Genomic DNA, 16,063 nt, shown 5'->3' with positions numbered 1-16,063 from the left:
CATCCTTCCTGATTGTCTCAGATCGTCATGTTGTGGTGAGGAACAGGATAGTGAAATATAGCTGAGCTCAGGGATACAGCCCATACTATGCATAATATGCCTTACGTTCCTGTTGAATTTCCTACATCTTCAGTTTAACTCACATCATCCCCAACCAACCTGGTTAATAAATCTTTCAGATTTGGGGTGGGTTTAGCTCCCATCATATAGAGCAGTGGTTTCCAAACTTGGATGCTGCTTCTAGAAACCCCGGACAGCACAGCCCGTGGTGAAGCCTTCTGGGAGTTGCAGCCCAAGAACACCAAAGTTGACAACTTTTGGTCTAGAGCAGTGGTCCCCAACCTTGGGCCTCCAGATGTTATTGGACTACAACTTCCAGAAGCCTACACCAACCACCTCTTCTGGACAGGATTTCTGGGAGTTGAAGTCCAAGAACATCTGGAGGCCCAAGGTTGGGGACCACTGGTCTAGAGCATAGCAATGGCTGTGCTGGCTGTGTGTTGGGAGTGGTGGTTCAGCATAGCTGGAGTACACCAGCCATGGTGGGGAAGGGTGGTCCATTGATTTGGAAGTGGCTGTCCCGAGTTTTGGATGGGATCTTTCCCAGCTCTATCTGTAGATGCTAGGAACTGGACATTATATAAGGCTCGACTCCCAATGAAAACTATGTAGCTGCAGAAACAAGACTAATATGTGCTTATGCCGAGAGCACTCAGCGTGCACAAACAGGTATTCCTTATCTGACATCCCAGTGGTACTGTGTGCATATAGCCTGTTAAGCAAAGTGAGAATCCAAGTGTTTGGAGAAGGTGGGGAGAGGGGGAAATCTGGAAGGACTACCCCACATCCTCCTGACCAGACAACTGATTCATTAAGATTCCTGCTGCTTTTAAGCTATGCAAAGACACACGGTTGGAACTGGCTGTATATTTCATTGTTCTTTTTAATTACTGTACGGCACTTTGTGTGCTCTGTGGCCAGAGAACATGAGTGATAAATGGTGCTACAACTGCTCCACACCACCCCCTTTTCTGATGTACATGGCTGCTTAACAACCAGGAAGATTGGCAGCTGTTTTCTCAGTCTGTGTCAACAATACTGTACTCATGAAGAAGCAAGCCATCAAAATGTGAGGGTGTGAGAGGGGTGCGGGTGAGGGTATGTATCACACATCAATGTAGGTGGAACCACCCTGTTAAATGAATAACTATGGAGCAAAGGCCATGAGCATATGGTGCTATCATGAGGGCATCTCTCAATAACCCCAGGGACTGGATGAGTCTTTAAGAGACATTTCTGCTGTATCTTTTGAAAAAATGTCTTTGTGTTGTTAAGTATAAAGTACCCTGCAAGGGATCCAAAACTTTGAAATGAGATAGGCTGCTTCCAGATGAAGATTTGATGTGTGTTGTGATTGTGCCTCCTTCATACATGAAAGGTCACATTAAAGAAATAGAGAAGTTACTCTTTAAGGTGCCACCATGTTTTTGTCTTTTTTAAATTTGTTCTTTTATTTTATTACTTTTTGTTATTATTTCATTTTTATTTTTGTTCTCCCACCACTTCTTTCGTCTTCATTCTTATCATAGAAAACCTGTTAAAGAAGGGAAGAACGAAATAGCAGCATAGTCTCTTTTACAGGGAAGGGCAGGACAATGCCTCAATGAGGGATTCAATTACACAGGAGGGAAATGCACTTAGATCCATGGTGGTCCACAGTTTTTCAAAGAAGCCCTTGTTGGTTTCTCTGGTTGAAATCGCTGTAGATGTCCAGATGACAAACAAGTTTCTTACAACCATCACCCATCCACCCAGCCGACCACATCAGATGCCTTTGATCTGACAAGGTGCTAATTGGCTATTTCCACCGCTTTTTAATTTTTTTTCCAAAGAAACTTAGCTATAATCTGTCTGACTTTGGAAAGCGTCTTTAAAATAAACTGTCTGGAGATAACAGGGACTCGGTTGAGGGGAACTGACTCACACATGACCGTCCCTTTGTACTGGATCAGGAAATCATACAGGGCAAAAAGTGATGAAAAGTTATGTCAACAAATTGGAGCAAAATTAACCCACTCCTGCTGGTGGAATGAAAAAATTTGATTCCTCTCTAAAAAGAGAAAGTTGCCCAACCGAGCTTCCCTGGGCTTAGCTTTGTGTTGCATAATTGCTAGTATTTAATTTGATTTTGTCTGTACCAAATCTGATGCAAACTGCAGGGTAAATGACCAGTGTAGATGGCTGTGCATAACTTCATGGGGGTGCTATCTTTTCTCTGTTGCTTGCCTTGCATTTATGGCTTCAGAGGCATTTTATGACCTCCAGTGCAAGACTTTCCCTGGATCTGTTGGCAACTTGCCTTATTTGGTGCAGGGGGTGAGGTCTGTTGTTAGGATGTGAAACTGATGAGAGCTGATTATGAAATTGATCTGACTAGAGAGAACACATTCCGAGGTGAAGTTCATGGAACTTGCAGTCCAATCCATCATCATGCTTATGCAGATGTAAATTCATTTTAATCCTCTTCGCCTGCCCTACAGAAACACTTTCTAAAATAACTCCTTTTACTTTTGCCATGGCAGGGCTTCAAAAATCATAAAAACCACCACCTTAACAGCTCAGGATTCTAAGAGGGCACTAAGACCTGTGAAATATCAAAAGTATATACGGGGACACTGATGAGTAAATATCAGGGAACAATGCTGCCTATGCTGCTCTATCATGTGAACTGGATCAATGGAACACAGCAAGATGCATAAAGAAGGCACCGGATTCCTGAAATATGGATGGCCATTTAAAATTCCCTTTGTCGCTTCCAACACAAGAGCAATAATTGCCAGCATGAAAGAATCTTTAGAGACCTCAGATAAAATGGCAAGCCTCTGCCTACCATCCCTCCTCCACAAGACACTTAGAAAGTATTATAGAACACACTGCACAATTCTGCTTGCAGTCTCAGAAGGAAAGGAACATACGCCCACCTGCTGTTCAAAAGTAGTGTTTAAAAGCCTTCAGTGAAATCCTTAGGCAAAGAGAAATCCCAGCTTCTACAGAAATTCAAAGTTAAGACGTAAAACCAGAGCCTTTCCTTTTTCTCTAAGAAGGTACTGGAGAGAATGTCATAAGGCAGGACTGGTGTGTGTGACCCAGGGGCTAATGAGTTGGATTGGGGCTAAAAGAACTTGGAAAAGCTACTTTTTAGTGCTTTAATTCCCAGAACCCCCATCCAGTTGCCATGCTAGGTTGGTGGATGCTGGGAGTTATAATCCAAAAAGAGTGATGACTTTTCTGAGCTCTCTCCACAATCCAAATAAGAAGGCCAGTGGTTTTCCTATTCCTCACATGAATACACCATGGAAGGAACATATATCGAGGCTCTGTGTTGCTTTCCTTGATGCCACAGTTGGGGAGAAATTATGCCTGTCATTGATCTCGTCAAGCCCTCCCTCCCCCAACCCAACAATTTGGTGCTGCCCCCTGTGCTCTGATGGCCCGTCTTCATTTCCGTCCCCCTGCCTTGACGTTAGATCCCAGGCACAGCCGACCCAAAACTCACGGTGGCCACAGATACTGTAAGAGGGGTGCGGAATCAACCAGCAAACCCAACTCTGTGCCTGACAATCCAAGCAGATTTAGCGCCTCCCCTTGCTTGCTGGGTTCCCCAGGATTCACCTCAGGGAAAGATTACTGGGAGGCGAGATACGGATGCCAGAGGAATTGGGCAATAGAAGTGACCAGGATGTCTGTGGAGAGGAAGAAAGAGCTGGTATTTCACCCCAAGGAAGGGATTTGGCAAAAGGCTCTGCAGTGGACACTCCGGCTAGGCAAGATTGGGGTGCTGTTGGAATACATATGATGCGAACAGGGTGACTTTTTACATGGGTAAAAGATGTCTTTGGAGTCAAGACCTCTATGTGGGGGAAAGAGTTTCACTCTACTTGATTCAGTGACATGCTAAAATTCATTTGTGGAAGCGGGGGAGGGGAATTTCTTTATAATATTGAAAGATTGGTCTGCAGTTTGGGCAAGCTAAATAAACAAACAAACAAACAAACTCTGCCCCTCTTAATAAACGACAAGTTTAAAACGTCACCCTTTAGCCTCCATGCTTCTTTTACAACAGTGTTCACAACATCTTCCTCAGGCTTAACCAAGCTATTAACAGGCAACATCAGATCTCCCACCATTAACATAGAAGCAACATTGGCATTCAAAAACTGGTTTACTTGTGAAATATCCAACCCAGGTTGGGCTCCCAGACTTGGCGGCCTGGATTCCTGTAAACTCGGACAGGCAGTTGACTCTTTCCACGACGGGTCCCGAGGGAATTTGAACATGGTTTTCTTTTCTCTATAATTAGCTTCCCAAGCAAACTTTTCCCTTTCCTTTCTTTTTCTTCTCTCTCTCTTCAGTCTCTTTCCAGTAAGGAGGTTTTCTTACCAGCTTCTCATTCCACTCTCTTTTGGCTACTTCTGGGGGCACCTTAAAAGTAACCCATCCTCCAGACCGCGGGTCTTCTTTTACTATCTGTTAGTGCGATAGACACTATCTTGACCCAGTCTTTTTCCTCTGCCCTTTTTACTGGAGTCACCCAGTACTACTCCGCTCCTTCAGCTAACTCCCCTTCCTTCTCTCCTATCTTTTTATCCTCCCCCCCCCCAAAAAAAACCAGCATCTTCTATGGGTTCACTCTTTCCCAGGCTTTCTAACGTTTCAGGATTTAAATCAAAATTCCCAGTCATTCAGTCCATCAGTTTTTTTCATTCAGTCCATCAGCACGGGTAGTGTTTTCTAATTTCTTAGGAGTAGACGGCACACTTCCTTTCTGTACTGATAATTCACAATAGAGATTTCATTGTCTCTTTCAGCAAACGTTCCTTCTATCTCATCCCATTACAGTAGCTTTCCATTAGCAAAGACCTAGAGGATTTTCTTTCCATCCATTTCACAGGTGCTTGCACAGTTCTTGCTAAGATGAAACAGCATGGAAAAATTACTGTTTTTTTTGTTTTTGTTTTGGTTAATAGCTGACACAGTTCTGCTTAGCCAACATGTCCACTGGCCACTCTGGCTAGCGGACTCTGGGAGCCATAACGCAAAACATTATCTTTTCCAGCTCTGGATTGGAGACATTTTCTTCCTTAAAAATTGAAGATGGCATAAACCTGGCATTGTGGTTTGTTGCATCAGCAGGAAAACAAAAAAGAAATGGGTGATTTTTATGGGAAAGAAAGCCTTCCTTTGTACCCCCTTCAGTCTTAAGAGGATTACATATTTGGAGCCTGAATCCCCGACTGTACAAAAGGCTTCAGTATTCCAGTGATTTTGTAGAGGAGATATTTTTGTTTTTTTAAAAAACACACTGTTCAGGTTTCTTAATAGGTGCGTGTTCCATGAAATTCCTTCCAACTTATGAGGACCCTCTCAGGATGAAACACACTTGTAAAGAAAGCTGGATTTAAATCAATGGATTACAAAAGAAAGAGTTTAGGCTGCTGTCAGCTTCCCATCTATCTTCCACATTTTTCCTGCATTTCCCCCACTATTTTATGAGCCTTTTTGCTAGGATTTTGTGATTATTCATTTTGTCTTAAATCCAGTAAGACGATTGTTATGTAAAATGAAGGAGAATTACTCCCTCATCATACATCTCTGAGTCTTATTTTTTTCCAATTTATTTCATACAGTAACTTCTAGTAGTGGTTGAGATTGTCACTCGTTATCCCTGTTGTCAATCCACTCCTACCTCTATAAACCACAGGTGGGGAATAAATGTCCCTCAGATATTCTCTGGCTACATCTCTTATGCTCCTCATCCACATGGCCAATGGTTGGGGATGACTGCTCTTGTAGTTCAACAATACCTGGAGGGCTACAAGTTCCCTACCCTAAAATATTGCTACACATAAGAGTATATAAAAGAGAGAGAGAGAGAGGTGTCAGCATAATGCTGAAAGGTAACTCATTTTAGATGATTTTGGAACCAATTAGACAGTATGATGCCCCCCGCCCCCTAAAGGGTCGCAGGGCACTCGGCCAGAGAGTTCAACTGGCACTTATCTACCACCTTCACGCTGGATCGAGTCCTTAGACCTCAGCAGTGCGTAGCATAAGTCCTTTGACTAAGTCTGACCTAAAAAGAACACTTTGCACTTACTCAGTACTTTGCAAGTACAGGCGCATGGACTTTGTGATTCCTTAGAACTCACCTCAGCTCAGTTAGGTAGGACTCTTAAAGATAGCTAGTTTGTGACCCTCTCCACTTCCTGGATTTAGTCAGACCCTGCTGTTCAAGAGACCGGACCTCAGTAAGGAATTTTAATAATTAATTTTTATTAGAAAAATAAAGTTTCATTAGAAAATCAGTTTATATTGCAAAAGCATTTAACATTAAGAACATATTCAAAGATTATTGCATTCAAGTAAAATAACTATTTCCCATTAAAAATAATAAACTGCTAAGCTGAACTAAGGTAAGCTATACTGGGCTGTGGTGGGCTAGCCCCCACCTCCTTCTTTCTCCTTTACTTACATCCTCTCTCCTTCAAGCTACATGCTCATACCATCATCATGGACTGAAATCCATCATCAGATCAACACGCGAACCATTGAACACAATTCACATAACCCGTCTTCCATTTTCTACCCTCCTAACTCCTCCCTTCTTCATGGCCTATTCTGGCTGTCAACCAATTAACCTTAAGAGGTCGTGCCACCTCTTTCCTCCCATAATTCCCATAAGAGTCCAGGTGTTGTTTGTGTCTTCCGTAACAAGCTGGGAATGTTGAGTCTTCCAGGGCCTCTCGAAATGGCGTTCAAGATATCTGGATGCTTGGCTGTGACAGTCACAAGAAAACATTCTCATGGTGCTTAGAAAAACACATTCCAAAGTCTCTCAAATCATGAACCATGCTCAAACAGAGCATGGACAGAGTTCCTACTCCAGTCCTCTGACGATGCCGGCCACAGAGACTGGCGAAACGTCAGGAAGAACAACCTTCAGAACACAGCCAAAGAATCCAAAAAACCCACAACAACCATATCTCAAATAATTTTCACACAGAACCATGCTGACCATGTTTTACATCTCTTGGACTACATATCCCATCATCATGACATGCTTCTGACCACATATCCCATGATCATGACAGACACTGAAGCAGAATTGCACTGAAAAGGGTCACATAGTTGGGTGCACTCTCCTTTAGAGCTATCTTTACATGCACACACAATCTAGTTCTTTGTTGCTCAACAGAAAGATAAACAAGCAAGCAAGAAAACAAATAATGTAGCTCTACAAAAGGGTTTCAAAAAAGATTTGGATGGGTATGAAAAAGGACTGAGCTGGTTTGCACTAAGCTTTATGACATGTATTCACGAAGGCTTTCACGGACGGGATCTAATGGTTGTTGTGGGTCTTTCAGGCTCTTTGGCCGTGTTCTGAAGGTTGTTCTTCCTAACGTTTCGCCAGTCTCTGTGGTCGGCATCTTCAGAGGACAGCACTCTACCCAGCCACAAGGACAGGGGATCACTACACACAAAAGACCAGCTAATGACACCCATCAACCACAGTGACAGATACAGTGGGGTCTTGACTTACGAACGGCCCAAGTTACGAACATTTTGACTTATGAACCGCTCTCATGGGAAAATATTGACTTGACTTACGTACTTAGATTTGAGTTACGAACTGAAAAAAACTGAAAAAAAAACTGAAAAAAACCACGTGGGAGGCAGGGAAAGTGCAAAATGTGAATTTTCAGTTAACTGTTGGCCAGTGAAAAGGGTGCCTGTCTGCTTCCTCACTCCTCCCAGCGTTTAGAGAGTGGATTGGGAGACAGTCTTCGGACTGCCTGGTACTGCCTGGACTGTATTTTCCCTGCCTTCCCTGAACCTTTCTTGACCTAAGAAAAAAAGAAACAAAATATCCCCCTCTAGTGGTCGAAGGCAGACTAGCAGCTTCCCATTAGTTTCTATGGACGGAAAAGAGCAGATACGGATCAAATGGTTTTCAATGAGTTCCTATGGGAAATGCAGATTTGACCTGAGAACTTTTTGATTTGAGAACCGCCTTCCAATACGGATTAAGTTCTCAAGTCAAGACCCCACTGTAATCTCTTCTCCTTAGCACAACAATACACCCACAACAAAACACACTAATCACCCATCTACAGAAAAAGACAAAAGCCTATTTCACAGCCATAAATACTGCACTCCCAAGCCAACTACACCAGAGCACAGAGTGCTGTCCTCTGAAGATGCCCATGGCCACAGAGACTGGCGAAACGTTAGGAAGAACGACCTTCAGAACACGGCCAAAGAGCCCCAAAAACCCACAGCAACCATTTATGTCGTGTAGTTGCTGCAAAATAGATTGGACTTAACCATTCCAACAGGACAAAAAAAGGAGATAAATCACCATCTGAACAGATCTTTCCTTTTTGCCATCTGCGATTCATAATATCCCATACCATAGCGAAACAAGTTGGAAACCTGTGGTGCCCATAGCAGAAAGCAATCCTAAAAGGGAAAACAACGGAGTGAGGTGACCTATTTCATACTAGGCAATCTGTATCCAGAAAATGCAGTAGTTCATGAAACAGAATGTCATCATGGACAACAGTATCGTACACATCACTAAAATGTGTTCCTGGAAAGCCTTGCCTGGTTGCTTCCTTCCAAAGCTTCAAGGGGAAGTCCCCAAGGCTGACATGCAAAGCTAATGTGCCCATGAAAACAGGAACAACCCGACGAGGTACATGTTTCTCTTGGTTCCTATGTTCTCTTGTGGCAGCCCTTGATTCCTACCTGGAAATGTTCTCTCATAAACTGTGATTGCTCAGTGTGTCTCCATTTGGTCTTTGCAAGCTAGTCCTCTGGTGCTTTGCATAGTCCTCTTGCCAACGCCTCTTCTGGTCCCAGGTTTGAGAAGATGTAGACTCAACCATGAGTCTACTTCCCTTGATCTCTTTCACAGCCTCTGCCTTCAACCTCAAGGTTCTTGGTAGTTTTGCCAACTCGGTATCGAGTAGGGCTGCCGCCAGATGTTTTGTTGACCCACTGAGGAACAAAATGACACACACAGAACCACTATTCAATGTGCAGAAGCCAATGGCATCTGAATCGTACTCCAACTTCAGCAGCCTTTATTACACTTCAGAACAGCAGGATAAAACACAGGGAGGTCAGGTAGATGTGGAAGTAGGGGAGTCAAGTACAAGTGGAAGTCCAACTGTTCACTGCAGTTGGAATATGGGACCAGTATACGTAGTAAGTCAGCTGTACAGGTGGGGGTGGAAATAGGCAGATAGCCCAGATGTTTCTCCCTATCTTCTCCATTTCTATATGTAGCCTGGTCTATATAGACTGATCTATTAACCTACCGGTACCAGTCTATGCACATATATATTGGTAGATTTAAACTTCCTCACTTCTTTCTTTCAGGTTATTTTCTGTCTCTATACTTTAATTAGAGAAATTGACCTGCATGCATAGAAATTAACACTAGGAGCTTCTCTGTTAAGTTTAGGCTCTTTCTCTTCCTACTATCTATAAAAAGCTTCCCTTGAATACACTATATTTAAGTCCTTTTGTACAACAGCATATTCCTAAGTTACTGTCTCTCTTCAACAGCCACAGACTAAGTCAAGGTTACTTCTCTTTCCCTGTGAAACAGCAAATAATCTTGAGATGCTAGATCTGCCCTACCACAAAGCCTGCAGTTGCTCGTAATGAATGTTAAGCTGGCCCACAGTAGGGCCTTAGACGTACTTCTGCCTTGAACAAGGATAATGAGACCAGCCTCTCTTGCTTCAGCAAAAGTTGGGTCACTTGGGCAAAGCTTTCCTTCCCGCTGACCTGCTCAATCATTCTTGTGGCTGGCAGTTGAAAAATCCTAGGACAGGATATGACATGGAAGGAAAGAATCTCACTGGATATCTCTGCCAACTTTAATGAACTGGAAGGGGATAATGGCCAAAAGATTGAGTTAAAGCAACAGAATATTTAGCTCAGTAACAAGTTAGGTTTCTGGCTGTGGAGTCAGAGGTTTGGGAGTTCACTGTGCATCCCAGAAGAGCCAGCTTATGTGGCCTTGGGCAAGCTGCACTGTTCAGGTAAACCTCTCCTGAGTACTCTGTACCTAGAAAACGCTGGAAGGTAAGGTAAAGGTAAAGGTTCTCCTTGACATTTAGCCCAGTCATGTCCGACTCTAGGGGGCGGTGCTCATCCCCATCTCCAAGTCATAGAGCCAGCGTTTGTCTGTAGACAGCTTCCGTGGTCACGTGGCCAGCGTGACTAGACATGGAACACCGTTACCTTCCCACCGAGGTGGTACCTATTTATCCACTCATATTTTTACATGCTTTTGAACTGCTAGGTTGGCAGGAGCTGGAACGAGTGACGGGAGCTCACTCCATTGCGTTGATTCGATCTTACGACTGCCGATCTTCTGACCTTGCAGCACAGAGGCTTCTCCGGTTTAACCCGCAGTGCCACCATGTCTCTGGAACGTGGCTACCCTGGAAAGGGTTGCCATAAGTCAGAATTGACTTGACATCACTTGGCAAGTCTCAAAAGTTTTCTGTTCTATAGGAACCTGAAATGTAAACAGCATGAACCCCCTGGAACTCTGCACCTCTTGGGCAGGTAGAAAAGGACACAAGAATATTAGTGATCTGTCTTCTCGAAGGCTTTCACAACCGATGGTTGTTGTAGGTTTTTTGGGCTCTTTGGACATGTTCTGAAGGTTTTTCTTCCTAACGTTTCACCAGTCTTTGTGGCCAGCATCTTCAGAGGACAGGAGTTAGAACACAGACAGAGTTCTAACCCCTGTCCTCTGAAGATGCCAGCTACAGAGGGTGGTCAAATGTTAGGAAGAAAAACCTCCAGAACACAGCCAAACAGCCTAAAAAACCTACAACAACCAATATTAGTGACAGTGTTTTCTTTTGCTCAGTATTTAGGAACAGTATTTGCAGTTGCATCACCAATGACGTGGTGGCCATCGCAACAACAAACCTTTTGTCCCCGATCTCCTTCCCACTCCACCAGGATCACTAAAAGAGAATGCTGTGGAACTGGTTTTTCTGATTGATTTCCACTTTAAGAAATAGAGGAACATAACCCATAGCCTTCTCCACTAGAGTATTTAAGAGCCTGCAAGAAAGAGAAAACAGCCACAGGAAAAAGTCCCAGCGTCTTGGAACTCTATGGTCAGAACAGATCATTTTTCTGGAAGACAAGGTGAGATGTTATGATGAGGCTTATTTTCAGATCTGCTTGTCACCCGAGTACTGCAAAACTAAAACTATGGAACATCCCGTGTAGGGTCATCAGATGGAAAGAACTGTTTTCTGTGTTTTATTTTCTCTGGAACAGGAGTGGCAGAAAAGGTTTTACATTACAGCTGAAATGCAAGATTCCTCCACAGATCAGATTCAGCTTGAGATCTTTTTTATACAGTATCTACCAAGTTTGAAATTAAGAAATCTTCTTTTAAGAAATAGGCTGGGACACCATATGTTCATGACCCAGTAGGTTTAAAAAATCTGCATGCAGAGAAGAAATAGCCTATTGTCTTTTGGAGCTGACCGTCCTCTGTGTAAAGTGCTGTCATGGAAGAGTCTTCTTTTCTCGGACAAAGAAATAGTAGAAGAGAGACCAGAAAGGTGCCAGCCTACCATCAGCACCTGGACAGCTGGCTCAGTTAGCATATAGATCACCTGGCTGCAGGCTTTGTCATTGCAGTGAGATAGGGTATAACTCATTTACAATTATACAATTCATTTAAAATTACATCTCTCTATATAAAGCAACATATGCCTATTTTATGCAAATCAGTGTCTTTTTGATGCAAATCACTCTTTTTGAGTGATATGTGCCTGGCAATCCTCTCTCTCTCTCTCTCACACACACACACACACACACACACACACACACACACACACACACACACACACCCCTCACTCTCTGTATGCTCTCCCCCACCACTTCTTATTTATTCTGGTTGCTCATCGTAGCTTTCTCTATGTCTAATTAGTTAAACAAGTTCTGAGCTAGTATCATGTTGTACATGTAAGAAATGTTACATAAGCTTTCCTCTCTTTTGGCGGAAGTCCTGTCGCGCAACAACCACACAACTAGTGAGAGACTGGACACACAATGGATAGCCTGCAAAGCTTGGGGAGGGCTGGCTGGCTAGCTGGCTTATTAATTAATTAATTAATTATTCTCTCTCTCTCTCTCTCTCTCTCTCCAGTTTTTCTTCTTTAAAAGAATCCAAGGCAGCTTATGTTATTTATTTTATTTATTTATTTATTTATTGTATTTATACCCCGCCTGTCTAGTCATTTCCACCAGTCTAGGCGGTTATGTGATCACCTTTCCACAGTCAAGCAATGTGACAGGATACTGGCTGTAATTATTAAGTTTTAACCTTAAACAAATTAGGTTCTCAGTTAATTAAGCCACTGTTTTAATTGTATTTGGCCCTTGTCGGGGCAAATATTAACCAAATTTATAAGCATAATTTGTTTATTCCAGGCCGTAGTATTTTCACTGAAAAAGTGTTAAGTCCTTTCATCCTCTGTGAAAAGGGAAAAAAGTCTGGTCGCCATGCAGACAGGCAGTGTTCTACAGAAGTTCAGAGGTAATTAATAAAAACACGGCCAGCGTTTTCTTCCAGAACAGGCTGGTCTGGGCTTCATAAGAAAGCGCAGATACAGTTCAGAAGCTAATGTTCCTCCAGATGCTGCTGAACTCCAGTCCCCATCAACCTGACGCACCAGTGGTAATCAGTGATTCTGGGAGTTGTAGTCCAACAACCTCTGCAGGACCACAGGCTCCCTGGGCTCTTGAGTTGCATCTGGATTTGCAGAGGTTGGCTACAATTCCACCAAATGTTCAGCATGCTGAAGCCCACTTTTTTGCTTGGATGGATCCAATCCAAACGGCTCCAGCAGCTGAAGGGCCCTCCATGAAAACAGATAAAAGTCCCTATCTTCAATGTTTTGGAATGTGCGAAGTGAGACTTCTCCTGTGCCTCTTCTGAACATCTTTAGTACTCTGTACAAAATGAAAACATACTAGTGTTTCAGGAACAGCCCCTTTGCTCTTGGTCTCTGGGGCCACAGCAAACATGGGACCTTACTATTATGTGAGGCAAAGTTACTTTTTGGACTACAACTCAAAAGATCCTTCACAAGTAACGCTCCCAGTTGTGCCTGAGAACCATGAGCTGTTGAATTGCTCAACTCACTTTTCATAATATAGGAAAACTTGTAAGACAAAAAAGACAATGTGGCATAGTGGTTAAAGAGTTGGATCAGAACTTGGGAATTCCAGGTTCTAGTGCCCCATGGAGGAAAAGGAAAGCTATACAGTGGTACCTCGCTAGACGACCTCGTAAAACAATGTATCCGCATGACAATGAGGTTTTGCGATCGCTATAGCAATTTGCAAAACAGTCATTCCTATGGGGGGTTTTCGCTGGACGATGATTTGGTCCGTGCTTTGCGGACCGTTTGTTCGCAAAACGACGATTTTTACAGCTGATCGGTGGCTCAGCAAAATGGCTTCCTTGTGTTTTCGGGACCCATGCTTCGCAGGACAGCCATTTTAACAGCAGATTGGCGCTCGCAAAATGGCTTCCCTATGGGCGATCTTCACAGGACGATGATGTATTTTCCCCCATTGGAACACATTAAATGGGTTTCAATGCATTTCAATGGGGAAACAGATTTTGCATTACGATGATTTCGCTTAACAGCGATTTCTATGGAACGGATTATCATCGTCATGAGGGGCACCAATGTATATTGTTGCCCTGAATATTGGAGGTGTCTATGAGGAGTAACAAAATAAAAATTGCAAACCATTCATTATTTCCTTTTTTTTTTTCTTTTTCCATTTTCAGGACTCTGTTGTATGACGTGGCTGCTGCTGTGCCTTCTTGCGCAGTACGAAAATGGTGGAAAGGTCCTGGCTTTATCTTCATCAGCCAAACCCTACAAAAGTAAAGGGCAAATTAAATAAGATTTGAGAACTGGGGTGGTGAGGGTGGTAGTGGACCGGGTGACTGCTAATGGGCAACAGAGTTAAATTTGTAACCTTGGATGCAAACAGGTGGGAAAATAGCTCGCTTTGTAGACTGCTTGTAGCGCAATCAGGTGAGAGCTATTTTCTGATGATCAGATGATGTACAGGAAATCGCAAATCAGCTTGATGTGATCCATGCCCAAACTGGACCTTTTTGGTTCATCAGCAGGGCTACTCTTTTTATGAAGAGGCGGGGGGAACCGGGCTGGAGTAAAACCTGCACAAATTGAAGGGTCACTTTAAGAGAGATTGTTCCTGCAAGGTGACCCTTTCCAGCATGATCAAATATTGTCCTTTATCACCACCTGATCACACCTTTTCTCTAATTGGTCTGGTTAAAATTAATAGACTATGTCTAGATGGGCAGCATATAAATGCAATAAATAAATAAATAAATAAATAAATAAACAAACAAACAAACAAACAAACAAACAAATAAATAAAATACCAATATGGGGGAAAAATCCCCCCCATAAAATTTCTTTTTAGACATTTCTTTTGTGGGGGGGAAGAGGGCTTTTTTTAAGTGCCGAAGGAACTATTCATAATCTATGCTGCCAATTATTTGTGTACAACCAAAAAGGTACAACCTATTCAGAAACAGAAACAGAAACTAGATTAAGGCTCCTTTTTGCATTTACAGTACTATAAATTATATCAAAGCTCCTTTCTTCCTTTTCCCCCTTGGGAGGAAAAGATCTGTATGTCAATGACAACATCAAACGTCCCTCCCCAAGGACGTGGTTCTGTCTCTCATGCTGAACCTTTGTTCTGTCTTTCTTCCCTGCAGCCAGTGTGACTTTTGATCCAAAGACGGCGCACCCAAATCTTGTTGTGTCTCAAGACAAGAAGACGGTCACATGGGTCCAGGAAGCCCAAAGTGTGCCTGACAACCCAGAGAGATTCAACAGCACCCCTTGCTTGCTGGGTTCCCCAGGGTTCACATCTGGGAAACATTACTGGGAAGTGGAGTATGGGAACCAGAGAGAGCTCGCAGCGGGGGTGGCCCGGAAGTCTGTCAAGAGGAAGGACCACCTCCGACTTACTCCAGAGGAAGGGATTTGGCAAGTGGGTCGCTGGTGGCTTCGGCGAGGGGGGCCTGAAAACCAAAGTGACTCAGGAAAGATTGGCGTCCTTCTGGATTATGGAAGGAATCAGGTGACTTTTTATATGGATAATAAAGTCACTGTAGTCCGGGCCTCATTTAATGGGGAGGAGGTTTTCCCCTTCTGCTACGTGGGGTCCACTGTTTCCCTCCGTTTAAATCCCTGAGCTTCCAGGGGTGACCAGGGGAAGGTCTCCAAGAGAAAGCGACATTAGGCTGTTTCAGCATGTATTTCAACAATAAAAATAAAACAGTCGTGGCCCTTCTCCTTCCAGACTAACAGATTTATTTAATGTGAGTTTTCACAGACTACAATCTGTCTCCTCAGACAGAAGGTGTGCATTTGGAAGACGTCCTTATAACGGCAGACGATGCATCTTTAATGCTCAATCGACTTTTGGAAGGAATACTGAAATATTGTTCCTCCACCATAATCATCATCATATGGTGTCAAGTCAGTTCTGGCTTAGGGTGACCCTTTTCAGGGTTTTCCAGGTAGAAAATACACAGAGATGGTTTACCTTTCCATTCTTCTGGGGGGGAATCTGGGGCTGCAGCTTGCCCAAGGCCACCCAGGCTGGTTCTTCACCCTGGAGGCAAAATGGGAGGATCACAATCTCTGGCTCTGCAGCCAGATACCTAAAGCAGTGGTCCCCAACCTTGGGCCTCCATATGTTCTTGGACTTCAACTCCCAGAAATCCTGGCCAGCAGAGGTGGTGGTGAAGGCTTCTGGGAGCTGTAGTTCAAGAACATCTGGAAGCCCAAGGTTGGGGACCACTGACCTAAAGGACTGAGCTATCCAGTCAGCTCTTGCCTCCCACAAGCATACTTAATACTCCTCTTCCCTACCTTATGTTCAC

The 16,063-nt window shown here is 43.5% G+C and overlaps 1 protein-coding gene across 1 annotated transcript; it reads left to right on the top strand.

Annotated features, from left to right (window-relative positions):
- The first annotated feature begins 4,700 nt into the window (after positions 1-4,700).
- Positions 4,701-15,471, top strand: LOC110069958 (vespryn). The gene is made up of 3 exons (XM_078388772.1): positions 4,701-12,649; positions 13,916-14,014; positions 14,888-15,471. Exons 1-3 carry the CDS (start codon positions 12,616-12,618, stop codon positions 15,367-15,369), a joined length of 615 nt encoding a protein of 204 aa, XP_078244898.1. The 5' UTR covers positions 4,701-12,615; the 3' UTR covers positions 15,370-15,471.
- The last annotated feature ends 592 nt before the right edge of the window (positions 15,472-16,063 follow it).

This window comes from Pogona vitticeps, chromosome 2 (assembly GCF_051106095.1).
Source record: "Pogona vitticeps strain Pit_001003342236 chromosome 2, PviZW2.1, whole genome shotgun sequence".
NCBI lineage: Eukaryota > Metazoa > Chordata > Lepidosauria > Squamata > Agamidae > Pogona > Pogona vitticeps.
Note: the sequence above shows the minus strand (reverse complement) of the source record. Positions and strands in the feature narration are given on the sequence as shown.